The 21,799-nt window shown below is 37.1% G+C and overlaps 1 protein-coding gene across 1 annotated transcript in view; it reads right to left on the bottom strand.

Annotated features, from left to right (window-relative positions):
* LRBA (LPS responsive beige-like anchor protein) overlaps positions 1-21,799 on the bottom strand; it is a 478,343-nt gene that overhangs the window by 34,742 nt on the left and 421,802 nt on the right. The window contains exons 51-52 of the mRNA XM_075198883.1: positions 18,745-18,900; positions 14,956-15,123 (exon numbers count right to left, since the gene is read on the bottom strand). Coding sequence (XP_075054984.1) covers positions 14,956-15,123; positions 18,745-18,900 — 324 coding nt within the window. The remainder of the gene's footprint in view (positions 1-14,955; positions 15,124-18,744; positions 18,901-21,799) is intronic.

Raw genomic sequence — 21,799 nt, 5'->3', positions numbered from 1 at the left:
GTCGCTATGGGTAACATCTAAATTTTTCAATTTTAGAAGTCTTCGTAAATCTACCCATAGGTTCTTGGCTTCAGGAGACTAAGATATGAGATAAGATTGTTTTTCCTTTTAAAATGTTGGGAGGTATGATACATTATTTTACAATTATTTAACACTGTTAGGTAACTGTATTTTTGCAGCCTTAGTGTAACAAACAAGCAAAAGTAACAATTCATTGGACTTGTCAGTAATCTAAATAATGATGAACGAGGAAGTTGGTGGATAGAGGCAGACAAAACACATTTACCTTATTTATGTGCAAACTTTACATGTAAAAGTTGTTTGAAAATTCTACATTGAAAAACAGCACACAATTTAGTATTTTAGCATCACAGAAGCAAATGGTTTTGTGAAAAAGTTTCATTTACACCATAGCACAATATTGTTGCAGCCATAAAATGCCTGATCTTCATGAATTTGTTCATTTAAAAACAAAACAATAACCACACCAAATCATTATTCCTACAGTACACTTATGCATACCATTATGTTGTAAAGTGTTTTAAAAAGCAATCAATAGTCAAGCCTGACACCTTATGGGAACAGATTATCTGATCATGAGTAAAGCTGGGTACGCACCAATGCACTTACTTCAAATGCAATTTCTGTAATAATTTCACCAACAATTGAAAGTCCCGATGAACATGCAGATTCATATATACACAACTACACAATTTACCTTCAGATCTGTGATCTTCATCTCTCATAACCATCTGCTGAATAGAGTGCTTCTCTCTAACACTCTACAGATATCTGCCTACACTGCTGGTCATGAATGTGTACTCACTTCCACATTTGCCCAACATTGTTCCATCACTGATCGGGATTTTTAGGAAGTTTATAAAGTCAAGTCAACAGATTCAAATGTGTTGTGTAACAATAAGAAATGATTGTGGGACTGTACACCCTCATGCAATACCTGACCAAACGGTTGTGAATTGTGTGATCTGCACGATAATTGCATAGGTGTGTACCCAACTTGTCTAAAGTCAACAATTAGTGTTGCCACCCTTACTGGAAAAAATACCAGCCTTCCTATATCACATTTCTTCATTACAAATAAGATTGGCAAGTTGGCATTACTTACAGTAGCTGAGGTGTACCAAAAGACAAAACAAAACACAGATTGTGATATCTATTTCCAGGAGCACAGGTGATATAAATATTTACACCACCATGTAGGACAGACTGAAAGCTACTAATACAGTACAATCCATTTGAATTATCAGTATTACACACACATACACCACATGCTAGGGACCTTTATGAAAACTGTTCTAAAAGGAACTAAGAATAGGAGGTGTTGCCCATAACAGCCAATCAGACATTTGCTTCCATTTTAAAAACTGCACTACAAAAATTACAGCTAGAATCAGATTTGTTCCTATGGGCAGCACAAACTGTGCTACTCTTACCTGTAGAACTGCTTGTTGGCACCTAACCTCATGTGAATGCAGTGTTTCCAGTAACAGGCAGTAATCTAAAGGTAAACTACAAGGTGATTTTAATATGAGGTTGGTTCAAGGATAAAAATACTTGAAGATATAGCATGTTGGGGGACATGGTGTTATAGGTCTGGTAAATTAAATATTAAAGAAATATAAGTGTGTATATAAAAAAAGTGTTGGATATGATTGAATTCAGAACCAAATACTCAGATACTGACTAAAAACGAAAAAATAAATAAATAAATAAAAGCACAGAAGGCTCGGTTTCCCCTCCAACAGTTTATTCAGAATATGTGTTTTACAAGGTGTGTTATAGCATTGTTGTGGATTTTATGAGAAATCCTGTTAGCTAGACTCAGCTCTGCAATAATTTGACTCGGTACAGAACACCAGTCAGATTTTCATTTTCCTTTGATTCTTTCTTCTCAGAACTAAGGTAAAATTTGTAAATGTTAATGGGAATACAGTGTCTAATTGTGTAACTACTGCACTTACAAATAAAGTTTAAAAATAAACAGAAAACTGGCAATGCCCAAAACCTGTGGTCCTGGTTTTACGCTCCCAATTAAGTATATGAAAAATTAGTATTTCAAAGCACTATAATGAGACATATCACAGCCCATCTGACTAATATACAATACCGAGAGCCTATTCCAGTGATCGATATACAATACCGAGAGTCTATTCCAATGATCGATATACAATACAGAGAGCCTATTCCAGTGATCGATATACAATACAGAGAGCCTATTCCAGTGATCGATATACAATACAGAGAGCCTATTCTAGTGATCAGTATACAATACAGAGAACATCTCCGTTATCTATATGCAATACAGAGAGCATCTCCATTATCGATATACAATACCATCATAGAGCGCACCCTTTTCTGGAGGCAAATATACAATGCAGGCACCCCAAATCAATGGTGACCCCCTGCATAATTCATGTCTCTGGGTAAAGGACATATTCATCACCTTTTTTCCTACATATATTTTTTAATTATAGTCAACAATCCAGTGGCTATTTTTTATTTGCTATTGTATTCACTACGTTATATTCCTCTCTCTGAAGGACAAAAACTGACTAACAAACTAGACTGATGATGACAGAAGAAAGGCACGAATATAAAGTGTTCACAAACAGTAGTTAAAAGAAATAAAAGACCAGCATACATCTGTACCAAAAGGTGGAGGTATTTTATAGTCAGGGGACAAACAGCAAACAATGTAAAATATGAAAGCACTTTAGTAAAGAATAAAAATTACTTGCAGGTGATTTAAGAGTGATTAAGAGTTTGAATATGTGCAACATTGTTCAATATTCACTGAAAAATATCATACAAAATGTAACCTCTCTTTTGTACTATAAAGTACCTACCATCAGATGGCACTATTGCTTTGCCTAAAGATGATTTGACATAGAACACTAAATAAAAACTGTGGAATTAACCAGTGTACATGGATGGAACACAAACATATAGAATTTGTGCTAAATATATACATGAACATACTGTATAAATTCAAAAGCCTAAGCAAGTGTTTTATGTATTCATATTTAAGTAAATAATGCAACAATGATACTCTCATATCTACATCTATCTATATCTACCTACCTCTCATATATATATATATATATATATATATATATATATATATATATATATATATATATATAGGCACACACATATATATATATATATATATATATATATATATATACACACATATATATATATATATATATATATATATATACACACATCTATCGATAACTTTAGTTTCACGGATATATTTATTTAAGTAAAAAAAAAAAAAAGCTCTACACCACTGGGACATTTACATTTGGTGAAATTACAGAACGACAATTTTCCCCCCATATCATAGAAATGCAAGAAATAGTATTAAAGGAAATGGCTAATTATGAAATGTAATATTCTATTAAACAATTTAATTTTATTAAAAGTTGGATTATGTCTTCTCTTCCCAAAATAACAGCAGTTTCACTGTTACCTGTTATTACTAGTACTGCTGGGTGTGTTGTTGCCATTGTACATTTCAAGCTACAGCTTGGAGACAGAGGGGTGAATTCCTCCGCTCGTTTGATTACATCCTACAGTTCAGTGACGAGAAGCTGCTGTTTTATTTATTTTTTTTACACAAGTAGCTGTGATTGCAGAATTTAGATAGATTGATCCCTCCAAACCAAAACAATTTTTTACCTAAATAATCCATCAGACATCATTGCAAAGACCTGAATTCATCACTGTAATTATTCCCAGACTAAAAAAAAAAAGTGGCGAAAGTTTCAGCTTTGTCAACCATACGATTACAGTTTTGACAGTGACACAAATAACCTTAAATGAACTATCCCCTGATCTCAATGTCTGCACTGTATGGTTTATTCCCATAAACTACAAGTATCATACAATACTGACAAAACATTTAACAGGAAAGTTTAAATGATTACACAGAAGCTTTGAAAGTCATTTAAGACAATACGATTACTGTTAAGCTAGATACACACTACAGAAAATTTCTCCTGATGTGATATTTTTAATGATTTTACAAAGGACTGAAAGTCCCAATCAGCATGCTGATTTATGTGTACACACTTACACAATGTACCTTCAGATCTGTGCTCTTCATCTGTCATAACCCTCTGCTGAAAAGATGGTGACTCTGTAATCTCTTCGGAGATCTGCCGACACTGCTGGTCATGAGTGTATACACTGCAGAATTTGCCTGACATTGTTCCATTTATAGAGATTTTTAGTCCGGTTATAAAATCAAACGAAACAATACGCTGTGTTTTGATATGATAAAACATGATCCTGAAAGCGTACACACTAATGCAATATCTGACCTAACAGTCATTTTTATTGTGTGATCGGCATGATAATCAGGTGAAAAAATCTGTAGTGTGTGCCCAGCTTTAGTATGTAAACTAAACAAGATAAGTCTAAGCAAATTAGTAAACTAAAGAGTAGTAAACTATTGTGCACCCTAGCAGTAAGGTTAGATTAGAAAAGATACCAGTTGATGAAAAACTGCCAAGGATTTCAGATCATTTGTTAAAACAAAAAACACAAACATGACACTTAAATCTTGATTGTAAAACAACAGAGCGCACAACCGATAAAGTTAAGATTTCTGAGTTTGTGTTGTTCCATATATAATGAACATAACCTTATCCAAAGTATTGGACAATTACTGCATTTTACAGTGTGCTCCTTATGGGATCAAACTGCACCAGCATAATATTCTTTTTATAATGAAGTTTTTAAATCATTTTAATTACCTTTCAAAAGCCACAATCTAGTCCAGTACTTGACAAGATACAAAATAGTTATTTTCAACAAATGTTGCACTATGCAGTGGATGAAATTTATGCGGCACGGCTGGTAACCTGCATTAATGTACTGAATATACACAAAGGAACTTTTTAGTTGGTTTATAGTTACGAAAATAGCTCATCTTATTTATTAATTTAAGGTGCTATATAAAGGATATTAATTGTAAAGCTTTAATATCTAATAGAAAGTGTTCTAGGGCACATCAGTAGGGGTTTCTAAAGCCGTCCATGATTTAAAATGCTGACAATACAAACACTAAGAGCTAATCCAGAAGATAAGAGTGTAATCTTCATTACCTAAAAGACAGCACATAGCTATGCATTTTATATCTAATTCAGCTATAGCTGGTTGCTAGCAGTGATTAATGAAAGACGCATAGGATACACAGTACACGTTAATGGATCCCTTTAATGGTACTACTATATTTTGCAACAGATAATTAAGTTAGCACAAACTACTGGTGGTTGTATTGGACCAAGAGATTGTTGTGTTGAAGTTTGACATTAAACGTTTGCTCTGCTAATTATTTTTTGATAAGCTAGAAATATTTTATAATAATATAAGTCCAATATAGCAACTTTTGTGTATGATCACACAAGGTTTTAACTACATTATATACATTAATTCATGTTTGTTTTATTTAAAATCACAGTGTTTTAATTGCTTAATTTCTATCTAATTGCAAGTATGCCTAATGTGGCTTTCCTTTTCATTCCTCATATAAAGTCTTTTACGAGAGAATGAAATGACTCCCGTGCTGTATATGAATGGTGAAAGCCTGCTGCAGAGACTGACTCATGCTCACCCCTGGGCGGCTGCCTCCAATATCTCCACTACACTGGTATATATGGGAGCTGCAGGGTAGGTATGTTATACTCTCTCCCAGGGGCAGTGTGGGTATGTGGTAGGGGGGCGACTTCGCACCCTTTCACATGAGCATGAAATCCAATTTTTTTAAATATATGCACATTGCAAAACTGGCACATCTGTAGATTATGAGTATTTAATTGTGGGTGTTTTAAGATGCATCCTGGTAAAGATAGGATTTGGACACTTAAAAATATATATATTTTTATTAATGTGCATATAGCAGAAAATATGCCCGTTATCTCAAACACACATAATTAATGCAGATTTATAAAACACGTCCCGTTTGTTTTAGGTCATCCATAGGGCACGAGCCACTATGTAAAAAATGTCACTCTCAGACATATCCAATCCTCTAAGAGAAATAAAAAGTAAAAAACAAGCTGGAGAATAAAAATGATCAATATGTGTATCACAAATGTAATGAAAAATAAGCTCCACAATTGTAGAAATACTACAAAATACCCTTATAACATAATATCAGTGCATCTTCCATGCTACAATTACATGTGATGAAGACAGACTGTAGATACGTGGAGTTTCTATTATCCAGACAAGCAAGCTGAACCACTGAGGGGAGGAGGGAGATGTAGTAAGGCAGACACTACCAAGCGTCTTTGTTCTTTCTCTGAAGATCACCTCTAAGTGAATTATTCATCATGTCCTACAAATATTTTTTTTAGAGCCGTGCAACGTAGGAGGAATCATTTAACAGCAATACCCAAAGTAGGATGGCTCTTCGTGGTACTGTATTTTGTTGTCTTAAAAAGAGCAGTGATTTCATTACTAGGATCTCACAAGAACAAAAAAAGAGCAGCCACAAATAAAAGGAAAGCAAAACATTACACCGGGTAATTAAACATAATTTAGTAAGTGTAACATAGTTACTTTTGGTAATAAGCAGCTGATTACTTGTTTGAGACCTTGCTATTTTGTAAGAAGACAACAGAAGCGGGCAGCACAGAGTGTGTACAATAACTGCAGTAATACAATGTAGGTAAGAATACAAAACAATTTCAGTTCCTTCCTCAGGCTACGGATAGGTGGGCACAAACCTGATACCAGCAACCCCTTTATGTGACATTTAAAGTTCATATTTTGCCTTTTTGTGCGAATAGTTGCTAATGTTTGAAAACTACTGCTGCGGAGCCACTGCATCTAAACACAAGCGATACGGGCTCAGCGGACCTTGAAGCACTACAATCGGCATCTTGTCATTTTTACAGAATTTAATTACAATGTATTTTGCATTATAAATACTCCGATTTAATAAAAAGTAAATAGAAATAGATGGTGGGAATTGCATCTAACCTGTAGAACTAGAAATTGCATTGTGCTAATGGTCAACATTTCCATAGATACATCTTTAAGATCTGGGGCAGAAAATTAGGGAAAGTTGGAAATATGCATTTAGTGTACAGTCAATAAGAGAACACCACTGTTGGCTCCTGGGGCCAGCACAAATTGTTTCTACTGGCATTAATAGATACAGTGGTTGATGGAAAAGTCCAGACATAGAAGGGCTGGTAAATGTAGTTTGGCGTTCTGTGCATGCTAATCATGCAAGACTGGGGGACAGGTTACAATTCCCAGCACGCTTCTGTGCTAAATGGACTTTCAGTGTTTTCAATTCAAACTTGCAGCAAGACAGGCAGTGTACTCTACTGAATATAGCCAGCAGGGCCATCTTAACAACATTATGGGCCCCCGGTCAAAGCAGTGTACCGGGGCCCCTAGATATAGATATATAGATATATGCAGATACAGATATAGATACAGATATCGATACAGATATAGATACAGATATAGATATAGATATAGATATAGATATATAGAGATAGATAGATGTACTATCAAGTGACCCTTGAAGGTTTTTTTTTGCAGGTTTTTTTCTTTTGCAGGATTATTTATTCTCATTAAGAGCCGTGCCTATGGGCCCCCCTTGCCCGTGGGGCCCCCGGGCAGCTGTCCATAGTGCCCAATGGAAAAGATGGCCCTGATAGCCAGTGAATACATATGTACTGCATACCTTTAAATGGAGCCATTTCAACAACTTATTTTCCTATTGCAATAACCAGAGTTGAATGAATCCATTACTATTAAAACACTTTTAGAATCAATTGTTTCATTCAACCAAGTCTATTAAACTCTAGTGTAATTGGGGTATTGTGTGTGGCTTTGTATTTCTGCCTTCATGACCCCCCTAATTTCTCTCTCTCAGCATTTCCCCCCATGTGCTTGTGTCACTAAGTAACTGTTAGTTTGATACTTACATCCACACTCACCAGCACTAGAATAATTTACGTATGTTTACCATAATTGCACTAAAATTTACATTTACACTTGTGTTTCTGAACTCAAGATATTGTACTGACACAACTGCAAGGATACAGGAGAATATAAAAGATCACATTTTGTTCATATACAGCATAATACACAAAGCACAGTCAAGCCAGATGTTTCTAGCAAGCATGTAGGAACAGTGTAAAACAAAGAAACATACCATTACTTTAACAAAAAAAAAAAAAAACACAATGCAAGTTTACATGAGAGTTTGGTTTACTTAAAATTAAGAAAAATAAATTACCAAACAGTGGGAAAAAAGACAATTTAGCATCAGCTATGCAATGTGGGAAACGCCATCGGATTGGGCAAATTAGGAGAGGAAGAAAAGAAAGGGTCACCTAAGGCGAGTTTATACGGGCTGAGCAGAGCCATAATATATACCTAGGACTGGATGCCCAGATGTAAGGGACAGCTGGGCTCAGGACTGTATAGATATGTCTGACACACTCTCTGAACTTCCCAGTGTACATACAACACTTTCATAGGGAAGAAAGCAGTTTGGTATATTTAACCAATGTGTCCGTGTGAGTGGATTAGAAGAAAGCCAATGTGCAGCTAGAAATTGGCAATTCATATTCAAGTGTTAGAGTGTTGGTGCTGTACCCAGCGCACGTTTAGGGAAAGGTTACAAAATGATCCACAACAGAGCATATGAGACTCCTACACTGTTTGCACAGTTCCTTAGTGCACCAAATGTTGTCACACACTTTTAGCATCAGGTCTATAACTTCCCACGCTTCTTGAAAAACACTTTGTATATGTTGAAACGTGTGGGTTTTGAGAGTACTGGGGATTCCGCATAACCATCCTATCCATGTGACAGAGATTTCCAACAAGCAATGGAGTAGAAGACAACAGACCTGGGCACTCTATGTTTTGACACCATTTGTCTTCATACACTCAGCATCTGGTAGGAATGATTTAAAGACCCCAGAACTGGGATCATTGTGACAGTATTGTTTTTCTATGCTTGTTTCACTGTGTTAGTGTGAGTTTTATGAGAAACAATAGAATATCCAATAAAATCGAGGTTGTTGTTCTAGATCTTTTACTCTTTCTTTTTGTCCTGTGTGGTGAGATATATGTAAAGGATCAGAACTATATATATATTTTGGGAAGTCTAACTATGAAATTTCAAACAAAGTGAAAATACAAAACAAAAAACAAAGTGAAAAGTGAAAGCCAAATGAAACGTGATACTAAGTGGATATTGAGTGCAATCACAAAGGTGTGTGCCATGGAGGATCATTTTGCTTTTTTACAGAAATCCACTTTTCTTTATTGTCAGCAATGGGCATATTAATGATTTTTAGCTGTTACAATAATCTCACTATTGTGCTGTACTTTTTCTTTCAATATTCTTCACATAATTGGAGATGAAGGAAAAAAAAACTGGCACATTTGAAGGACTTAGATTGATTTCACATAAGAGGAGTAGGATATTTGTGAAGAGGAATTTGGATATTTGTGAAGAGGAATTGTGTTAAATTCACATTTTTCCGTTTGAAACAATTAAAATTGTTGTTGGTGGAACATCACTATCTCGCTTGTAATATTTGGTATACGTCAATATTGGGTTCAGGTGCCTTTATTTATTCCAGGTATATTTGAATTAGATATATACAGTCATGGCCAAAAGTTTTGAGAATGAAACAAATATTTTTCACAAAATCTGCTGCCTCAGCATTTATGATGGCAAGTTGAATATACTTCGAATGTCAAGAGTGATCAGATTAATTGCAATTCATTTCTAAGTCACTTATTGCCATAACAATGAACTTTATCCCGAAGACAACATTTACACTGCATTTCAGCCCTGCCACAAAAGGACCAGCTGACATCAGGTCAGTAATTCTCTCGTTAACACAGGTGAGAGTGTTGATGAGGACAAGGCTTAAGATCACTCTGTCATGCTGACTGAGTTAGAATCACAGACTGGAAGCTTTAAAAGGAGGGTGGTGCTTGAAATCATTGTTCTTCTTCTGTTAACCAAGGTTATCTGCAAGGGAAAACATACAAACTCCTCACAGATAAGTCCTTGATCGGGAACTGAACTAATGACCCCAGTGCTGTAAGGCAGAAGTGCTAACCACCACGCCACCGTGCTGCCCTAATCTTAATGTTTATTTTAGAAGAAAATAAAACGGAACCTGAGATGGTATAGTAACAGACATTCTTTGCAGGCCTTTGTGCTTCCTGAAGTATAATATGTTAAGGAAAAAAGGAGTGAAATGGTGCAGGTAGAACACTGTTCACTACAAAATAAATGTATATAGGAGCCAACAGTTCCTAAATGACAGTATAACCGCATTCATTAATAATGTCGTAATGCCCAAATTCACTAGCCTGCTATAAGTAATTCCATGATGAGGGCCATATATCTCTTATAACTATCTATATAAATGACGAATACTATAAAAATGATGACACTGCATAGTCTATGCAGCTTTAGAGGTTGTTGAGAGCAAATAGTTGGACAACCTTGACTTAGCTGGACCTGCCCAATAACAGTGTCCCTGGGAGTTACAGTATATACTCTTGGCATCAATATGCAGAGGAGGAAGGGATATGCTCCAATGTAAATCTCTCACTTCAAACTACATGGAATGAACTAAAATGGTCATACAATACAGCAATCTTATTTGCCAAATGCTTTCTGAAAAGTGACCAAAAACTCCAAAAATGATTTTGTTTTTTTCCAAACTGCAATCACAAGATTGGGGCAGTTGATTCATCTCAAACTATAAAATTGCATTGTGACCGTTTCTGCTCTCCGTTTATACCCCTATCAGTTGCAGTCTTCTAATATTCTACTTATGTAGACTTTAACATCATTTTACTAATCTACCAGTCAAGATTAAAAATGAAAAAAGAAAAAAACATCTCACACTGGTTTCTTTACATAGAGGGTTCAAAATCATCTTAAAATTACATGATCCAAAATAGAATTTGTAATTTATCTCCCTCAATCTGTCATAATAAGGGATATTAAAATTACAGTTGATAAACATAATATCAGTGTATGCAATATGCTGCTTAAGAGTATCTTTTTATTGCAGTATGTTTACTTTTCTTTATATAGAAATTATATTGCTAAACCTGCCATTGCTTCCATTAGAATATTGCCAACATATCTCATTTTCTGCCCACTGCTAATAATTTCATGTATGCCAACTTACTGGCTTGCGATTCTTTCAGCTTTTCCCTATACAGTCTACCCTCAGTTGTGTGGTTCTTCAAAGCCCGACTCTTGTTCTTTTTTAAACTTCAGCACTTCTTATTCTTGCACCTCTCTCTCAACACACATTTAGATGGTCTCTTTGGGGCACAGACAAATGTAATATTTTTCCGCTCCACTTATTGCTCCTAATATCGTCTCTGTTTAGTTTTCCATAGTGTAAAGCAATGTGAATACTCTACCAGCCAGATATACAGGTCACCTATCGCTGATTTAAAACCTACATGTTATTTACGGTCTGACAATTCTGTTGCCACATTTTTCCTTACCTATTTTGTTAGATGTTCAATACCGTTCTACCACTTTGGCTGGAAGATTGCTGGGTGCTGTAGTTCAACAACTCAACACAGAAAATCCTAGCTTGTTAAATCATGTAAAAGGGTATGGGATTGTAACCCATTGGTTTAAATGATCCCAAACCCACTATCATTTGCACTTATGGCCATGAGAGCTTGCTCTATTTACTTGGTACTTACCCCCTCCTCAGTGAAACAACTATCAATTAAACAAACTTCACTTGCAATATATTGCGTATATACACATACACAAACACATCCTTGCAAACAAAAAAATTAAAAGGAGCGGCAATGATACAAATACACCCTTAATATTTGGTGGCACAGCCTTTGGTCAAAATAACTGCAATCAACCACTTCCTACAGCCACGGATGCACTCCCTGCACCTCTCTACTGGCACTTTCGTACACTTCTTTTGGGCAAACTGCTCCATTTCTCCCCACAGGTGATATATGGGATGTTAGATCTGCACTCATTGCTGATCACTTTAGAGCAGATCAGTGTCTTAGACCATTCCTGGGTGGTTTGGGGTCATTAACCCCCTAGAAGACTCATGACCTTTGACAGAAACCCAGCATTCTGACACCAGGTTCAACATTGAGCTACAAAATAGCCTGGTAATCTCCAGATCTCATGATGCCATGCACACGTTCAAGACACCTAGTGGCAAATGCAGAACAGCAGCCCCAAAACATCACTGAACCTCTTCCATGTTCGACTGTAGGAAGGTGTCTCTCTCACTTCGCTCTCTGTAAACGTAGGAATCATGTGTTTTACCAAAAAGCTCTAATTTGGACTCTGGTCCACAGTACATTCTCCAAGAAGGAATTTGGCTTCTTAAGGTGTTTTGGCAAACTACAGTCTGGCTTTCTTATTACTCTAAGCAGATAATCTAACCACCTTTCTTTGAGTTGTTGACGGATGGTGCTAGTTTAAACAGTCATACTGTGTGGCTGAAGGTCAGCTTGAATCTGTTTGGCAGTTGATGAAAGAGCTTTCCCCACCTTTCTCTTTCAATGGAGGTGGTCTACAGTCTTGGCTAAAAGTTTTGAGAATGACACAAATATTATTTTTCGCAAAGTCTGCTGCCTCAGCTTTTATGATGGCAATTTGCATATACTGCAGAATGTCATGAAGAGTGATCAGATGAATTGCAATTAATTTCAAAGTTGCTTTTTGCCATGACAATGAACTTTATCCCGAAAACAACATTTCCACTGCATTTCAGCCCTGCCACAAAAGGACCAGCTGACATCAGGTCAGTAATTCTCTCGTTAACACAGATGAGTGTGTTGATGAGGACAAGGCTTGAGATCACTCTGTCATGCTGACTGAGTTAGAATCACAGACTGGAAGCTTTAAAAGGAGGGTGGTGCTTGAAATCATTTTTCTTCCTCTGTTAACCATGGTTATCTGCAAGGAAACACGTGCAGTCATCATTGCTTTGCACAAAAAGGGCTTCACAGGCAAGGATATTACTGCTAGTAAGATTGCACCTAAATCAAACATTTATTGGATCATCAAGAACTTCAAGGAGAGAGGTTCAATAGTTGTGAAGAAGGCTTCAGGGCGCACAAGAACGTCCAACTAGCACCAGGGCCGTCTCCTAAAGTTGGTTCAGTTCCGGGATCGGGGCACCATCAGTGCAGAGCTTGCTCAGGAATGGCAGCAGGCCGGTGTGAGTGCATCTGCACGCACAGTGAGGTGAAGACTTTTGGAGGATGGCCTGGTGTCAAGAAGGTCAGCAAAGAAGCCACTTCTCTCCAGGAAAAACATCAGGGGTAGACTGATATTCTGCAAAGGGTACAGAGATTGGACTGCTGAGGACTGGGGTAAAGTCATTTTCTCTGATGAATCCCCTTTCAGATTGTTTGGGACATCTGGAAAAATGCTTGTCCGGAGAATGAAAGGTGAGCGCTACCATCAGTCCTGTGTCATGCCAACAGTAAAGCATCCTGAAACCATTCATGTGTGGGGTTGCTTCTCAGCCAAGGGAGTGGACTCACTCACAATTTTGCCTAACACAGCCATGAATAAAAAATGGTACCAAAACATCCTCCAAATGCAACTTCTCCCAACCATAAAAGATCAGTTTGGTGACGAACAATGCCCTTTCCAGCATGATGGAGCACCTTGCCATAAGGCAAAAGTGATAACTAAGTGGCTCGGGGTTCAAAACATTAAAGTTTTGGGTCTATGGCCAGGAAACTCCCCAGACCTTAATCCCATTGAGAACTTGTGGTCAATCTTCAAGATGCAGATGGACAAACAAAAACCCACAAATTCTGACAAACTCCAAGGATTGATTAGGCAAGGATGGGCGGCCATCAGTCAGTATGTGGTCCAGAAGTTGATTAACAGCATGCCAGGGTGAATTGCAGAGGTCTTCAAAAACAAGGGTCAACACTGCAAATATTGACTATTTGCATAAACTTAATGTATTTTTCAATAAAAGCCATTGACACTTATGAAATGCTTGCAATTTTACTTCAGTATACCATAGCAACATCTGACAAAAAGGTCTAAAAACACTGAATAAGCAAACTTTGTGAAAACCAATACTTGTGTCATTCTCAAAACTTTTGCCATGACTGTACAGTGCTATGGATCTTATACTTCCTAACAACATTATGTATGGTGGAAATGGGAACATCAAGGTCTCTGTAGATTGATTTGTAGCCTTGAGATTGCCCATGGTTGGCTATAATCTTCTATATGACATCCTCAGACAATTCTCTGGTTTTCTCTCTTGTCTCCATGCTCATTGCAGTGCACACAGTGACACAAAACAAGAGAAGTAATTTTCTCTATTCAAGCTAGTTTAATGAGTGATTTTTATATTGCAGGCACCTGCTATTCCCCACAGGTGAGTTCAGTTTCAAAGTGAAATAGAATCACCTACTTGAAATCTAATTACTTCTAACTACTTCTAAAAGGTGCCAATTATTTTGTCTGGCCCATTTCAAGATTCCTGAGTGGAATAAGCTATGACTTAGGAAATGTTTCTGCTTTTTCTGTTTTACTTCACTGCAAACCAAAGAAATACATATGAAGATGCCAAAATATTTTTTAATTTGAACAATTTTCAGGAAGAAATAATGCAAGGGTGCCAATATTTTTAGCCACAACTATAGTTATGTTAAACCACCACTATAACAAATCAGAGTTGGAACAATGCCTAAACAAGTTATGGGAGTGCATTACTTGTGTAAGGCAATGCAATTGCAATGGAAGGTATTGTTCTGATTAAAAGTAACAATTTCCCACTCCTTCCTTTTTGGCTTACTTTGCAAAAAAAAGCCCAGAAAGATAAATAGCGTGGGAGATAATTATGACAAATTAAGTAGAATGAAAAATGTGCTTACTGTTTGGATTGTCACCAATGCCATTGTTTTTGCCATTCCAATACCACAGCAAAAGTGTAGCATCTCGTGATCCTGAGAGAATGTAACAGTCCCCTCCGATGTAGGACTCAGACCGGGCCAGGCAAGTCACCACATCCCAGTGTCCAAACACCACCTGAGTCAGTTTACCTGCAACAATAACATTGTATCTGCTTAACACAGGAAAACAAACTTTATCAAAATAATTCAGCTTAGAAAACAAAAGTAAAACTGAGCAAAGATCAATTCTAAATATTATATATATTTCACAAAACAGCCATGAGACTGTTTAAGGCTGTATCTTCCCTTTGTTGATAAAGTTGCATATATTAAAATAAAATATCTTATCATAGTAAAGTGAGGGTTTTTTTTTTTACTTAAAAAAGAATACTTATTTAGAATTCCCTTATTACTCCTCATCCTCCAAGTTTTATTTTGCATCCGATGAACCTTCAGTATTACTACAGAAATTTTTGTATTAGCTCAAGCACATGGACTTCCCTCATTTTGACAGAACACAATTTCTAGTTATTTGGTTTTATTTGACAGCGCTGTTGCAAATAAAAAGAAATAAAGGAGAAAAAGGAAAACAGACGCAGGCCCTTAGCACTGCTGGATGTAAAAGGCCGCCTGAAAATAATTCCCACTGCCAGGAGAGGGTTTATGATGCCTTTTCTGTATTGGCTCTACTTAGAAAAAATGATTTACGCCACAAGAATTTCCTGTTACAAGTATAAAAACAAAACAAGGAATGCTAAAAAGAAAAGGGCCCCTTTATTCAGAAGTGATAGAATATAATTGAGTAGAACACTTATTGTGCTGTGCTGCTATACATTACATGGGGTTTGCACGTGTTTACCCTGCTTCCCGGGCTCACATAGAGAAATGGCAGTAATATTTTTCCCCACTCTAAGTGATCTCTAAGGATGCAAACTCGCCTGTCACGAGATGACTAAAATGTGTACGGCTCCGACCAAACTGGGTGGAAGGAAGAAAAATCCCTGGGAACTTTAAAAGAACTGGTGCCATTAAACAATCAGAAACACACGGTAGAGTTTCTTTCTAACAGCTTTCACAGACGTGTTAATCCTGTGTCCCACATGTCAAGACGAATACAGTAAAATCCTTCAAATGTACACGTGTAAGAAGAAGAAAGTGCATTTAAGCAAGGCAAGTAAAATATACCTCAGAACTCATACCTCACATATGTTTTGGTTCGCATGGCTGGTAAACGGCCCTTTAAGAAATTCAATTTAAATCACAGTTGGCAAGGTAGGCCTATTGCTGCTTACTCCCAGCCAATGGTTTAACTGCATCTTTTCAAGCTGTTTACTAGGCATGTAACGGTAAATATATGTACATAGATGAACACTTATAAAATTGAGATGGTTACAGTGCATTTGCATTCAGGAGAAAATGTCTGTGTGTCTACCATAAAGGAAGTAATGGAAAGACTAAAGGTCAGGATGGAAGCAGTCTCTCAGAAATTGTACAAGTGAATGAAGACATTTTTAATTAACTAGAACGATGGTTCGGTCTAGTATTTTTACCTTTATCAAGGTAAAAATCCAGTAACGTACAAAAAGTATTCATCATCACCTTTTATTTATATATAGCGCCACCAATTTCGCAGCACTGTACAGAGAATATTTATAGCCCTCCCCCATTTGAAAGACAAACTGTTGCCTAGCAAGCTAAGGCACTGCCCACCACAGTGAACAATGTGAAGAATAAAAGGAAAACACATCTGGTATACATGTACAAAACACTAACAGTGTTGGTGGAGCATATCACAATATAAAATGCAGCTGCTAACTATAAGAGGAGGTAATATACTTGACAACCGTCACTATAATATCAATATACAAACACTACAACGATAAGCTGTAATGTAATAACAGCCCAGGAAATTAAGCAACTCACGATCGACAGCAGTAGTCACCTGACCGCCACTGCCAAATGACAGACATAGACAACAGAAACAGCACAGCTAGAAGGCGGGTGAGACATAATATGTGACCGTCAATCACAGATAGGCAAGCTCGAAAAGCCTACAAAGTATAGAGGAACAATTCACAAATAGGGGCCAATTTAATCCTCCACGATGTGCCTCCAGAACCGTCGTGGGGTACACTAAGGCAATGCCTCACACCCCATAGAAGTAAGCAGGAAAAGCCACAATGTTGGGTACTGTAGTACCTAGATATGAGTGCAGCCTAACATTGCAGTGATGTTTGGCGGCACAAGGCATTAAACTGAATTCCCTCATAGAGTGAACTCCAAAATTACCAGCAATATAGGACTATCAACAAGTCAATAATACCATATTTGCCAAATAAAACAAACAGCCCTGAATAAAAAGTGTAATCAGAGGGACACTGAAGGACATAACCCTATGTAGGGGGGTGGCAGTGTAGGGAAACCATCAGAAGAAAGGCAGGCATAACCATATAGTGAAATGCAACGGCTATAGGAGGCAGATAGCAATAGTCAGCAAGTATAGCAGTTTGAACCAATGCTGTCGCTAAATGTGCTGGAAGGGAGAGAGTGTAAAGGAGGAGAAGATGACAATAAAAAAATTCCAATATGCTGTAATGGGTGCAGGGGACTTGGTTAATAGACAAGGGAAAGCCCAGCAAGGCCACCATGGGAACTGGGACATTCACTTGAATTCCCCGTTAGTGTCTATCATGGATTAGCCACCTCCTGGGAAACTGGACAAAGCACAGTGACAATCAGACCCATTGTAAGGAGCACATTCAGACAGGCCAGGAATAGCCCAGATCAGGCAACCATTAACTGGACATGCAAAGCTGCAGATGTAACCCACAATTGCATAGCTCCAGTGGGGTGACCAGAATATGCAGCAGTGACCAAAAATTACCCAGACAATAAACCATGGATATCAACCATGGTTCTGAAACAAATCAACCCCACTAGGCGATTACATGACACTCCAGCTCCCTAACACACACTGCCACCCTACTACTCAGAAGTGCCCATTCAAAGAAAGCAAAAAAGTGAAAAATGTTCATGAAATCCCCAGGGGGTTACGGTTTGAAGTGAATGTATGCAATGAGCTTCCTGCCGTAATAACACTGAGAGGGTCATCCCATGTTGCAGATGTGGAAAATGGTCAGTGATCCTGCGCCTTTAGGACAAGCACCCACTGCTTGCATTAAAACAACCTTTTTGACCTTTTTTCATGACATTTTGAGGTGGTTACGCATGCAATCCTGAAATGTAGAAGTTAGTTTGCCAACGTGGGCAGTGGAGAATATAAATTACAGAGACGTAATTGCAAAGAAGTTGGAGTTTAAGGACATTCATCTGGCCCACACATGGATGGAAAAAAAGGTGCCAGTCAGCATAAATGTTGTGCAGGGAATATACAACCATTGTGCCTGACTTAAAAGTTAGAAGCAGATGCGGCAAATTTGCACCTGAACAAACCAAACTGCTATGCGAAGGGCACAAATGCACTTTTTCCCCCAAAGAAAATACAGCCTGGTTTTGCTTATAGCAATTTGGAGTTCAGCTACAAAGCACAACTCTCCAAACTCTAATTACCACAGCTTAATATTGTTTTGCCAAGGAGCACAATTGCACCTTCCAGATGGATTTACTTTATAAAACATATACATGCACATATTAATATCTATCTCTCTCTCTCTATATATATATATATATATATATATATATATATATGCACACACACATATATACTTACACACACACATATCAGTAAACAAACACACACACATAACGTACCTGTGTCAGTCGAATATACACGGAAGCTTTTGTCCCAAAAGCCACAGACTATAATGAAACGGTTGTCTGCAGTGATCACAAAACACTGAGAGTGGACCTGGATACTTTGGTCTAAGAGATCAGAGATTTGCCGTCTGTGCAATCCGGTGTTACTGGCTGCAAAAACATAATACATGAACAAACATTACTCTTACTGCTCCACAGTTTTGATATTGAGCCCTAATGACATCAAACTAACTGGTATTGCAACCCAAACAAACCAGTACATGAAATACAGCTCTAATACATGTCCTACTTAAAGTCAAATAAATCCATTCAAATCAGGCTCTTTAGCTATATAGACACAGCAACAAGAAATGGCCCTAATTAAGCTGACAAAGAGAGTTATTTGTTTGGCTTGTCTTGTAACAACATTATCCGGGCATTACTAAACGGTACTGCACACATTTCTAATAAATATATTGCAGGAAAAGGCTAAAAAGGGTTCCAATGTAAGTCTGAACTTGTAACAGAAGAGGATTCTAATCCGTCCTCTACAGTAAAATCCACCCGCTTTCCAAACCAAGCTATTGGTAATAAAACACTCTTTGAAAAATAGCTACTTTTACTTGGCCGAGGTTTGCCGACATGTCTCTTACGAGCAATCCTTGGATTGCTTAAAATTTATTGCTAAACAAGGCTAGACCATGTGTTAAACCCAGAACAGTAAGACTGCAACAAAGAGGAACACTGCACATTTAAGACATTTTATTTTGTTACGCAATTATAATGTTTAGGAGAGAAAATGAAAGGGCAGGAAGCATCAATGAAAAATGAGACTTGTAAATGCCACGAGGATGCAGAAATTCACGATTCCGATTAGTCTTGAGCAATATTCTACAGTCTATATAACAGAATAACTCTGATTGAAATGAAAATGACAAACAAAATATTATATTTTCATATCAATGATATGTTTCTTTTTAAATGGCATGTGTTAAATACATATTGAAATGCTTAAGACCTTATACACACAACCGTTAATGTTATGCATTATTTATTAAGATCTGGCTATAGGGCTAACTTGCTATTCCTGCGCCACAATTTATTATTAAATTTCTCACCAAGGCAGCGTAGTGACATTCAGAGCAATATGTAAAAGTGGAAAAAGTTGTGTGAACTGGCGCAGAAGAGCAGACTTTATATGGCAGAACTGCCAGCTGCTCACCGAACTAAAAAGGGATCAGCACTGACAAAGTGCTAAGAAAGAACGCCAGCCAATCAGAATTCATTTACAAGCATAGTCTTTACCACTGTAAAACAATCAGGGTGATTACATACAGATGAACTGTTTGAGTCAACTGTGCTAACTGAATCCACAGACTTACATTATCATCCACTCGTCCATGGATAATGCTATACTGTATGTAAATGATGAATTTTGTCTCAAATGGAGACATTTTCCTAATTCATCAATTGATACCCATTTAAATGGATGCAACTGTAAATCTACCTGTGACCATCTATGATGGTCTCCTATTAATATCCGAGATGTCATTGAAAGCAGAAACCGTGTAAACAAAACCACAGGATTAGGTATACCTACCAGCAAAGGTAGCTGCAAGTCAGCATACAGTAACCAACAACATATTCAGCCATAAAACTTCTGGGTTTACTTATTTCATATTGAGTGCCAGGGATACTAAGGATCTGTGAGCTACAACACTGCAAAAATAATGCAGGTTGAAATAGCCATAAAGTGTCTGCTATGAGCTCTGCTTCAGATGCCTTGTGAATAATAAGGACTGTTGTGTCTTTATGAGGCAATAATGTGTTCCCTTGGTGAGTAAACAAGTCAGTATTGTAGTTTATCCCAGCCAGGGATTTGGATTATAGCTCTGAGAATCTGAACGACAGCATTACGAGTGCTTTCTTATACAGGTAATTTTTTTTCTTCTAAAGTTTCAAAACTATTATTCAGTTGTAAACAGCCCTAATCGCACTAGAACTACTGTAAAAGGCTTCAGCTCCTGTCTGGGAGAAGACACACCGTGCACGCTGTTCTGCTCCCCCCATCTGACATCCCTTTGATAAGATTTATGATACAGACACACAAACTACATCAAATATATATATACACACACACATATATATATATATATATATATATATATATATATATATACATATATATATACACATATATATACACATACACACACACATATACTATTTTCCTTTTGCATATACTATACAGGTTATAGAACACTGACTTTGTATTAGAAGGGGGTTCGCTCGGTATTCTCCAAGAGCATTCAGATAAGACATACATATATATTTTTGTGTACGCATGCAGTTATGTGGACTGTTCACACTTTACTAATAATATATATATATATATATATATATATATATATATATCTATCTATCTCAATATATCTATATATATTTTACATTTACACACACACACACACACACACACACACACGTGCAAACTCACTTCTGTGCCTATTTAAAATATGATATAAGATTTCTAGAAGTAACCTGTGGTACATATTTCTGGAAAGCGATCTACCTTGCCCTGATGGGTGTATATTATAGACAGGACAGGAATTAGCAAGCGGGTAGTCTGTAGCACCAACCCACAGCAATCTCATTAATACCAGCATCCAATGTGCGAAGTTACAGCAAAACATCTGTTGTCTGGCTGCTGACTGACTAGGTGTGAGTCTCCAATTGACTTCCTTCAAATGAGTCAAATTTGGTAAAACCTAGGATGATAAACACAAAAATACAGGATAAAAGTGTTCCATAAAAGTGATATTGGGATTGCATAAAAGAAATGTGTTCATGTGCTAGAACCGACCGCCTGCGTTTCATCACATGTGACTTAGCAAGTAGCAGTGGGGATACATATGTACAAACATGTCTGATACTCCCAGTCTCAAGGTTAATACACTGTATAAGAGATGAAAGTGAGAATATACTGCAGACATGAGTTATACAAAAGAAACTGATATGTTTATGCTCCAGAAAAACGAAAGTAGCTGCAACATCAATACTCCTTCATTCCATT

This window comes from Mixophyes fleayi, chromosome 1 (genome assembly GCF_038048845.1).
Source record: "Mixophyes fleayi isolate aMixFle1 chromosome 1, aMixFle1.hap1, whole genome shotgun sequence".
In the NCBI taxonomy this organism is placed as follows: Eukaryota; Metazoa; Chordata; class Amphibia; order Anura; family Limnodynastidae; genus Mixophyes; species Mixophyes fleayi.
This window is presented reverse-complemented; position numbering and strand designations above follow the sequence as displayed.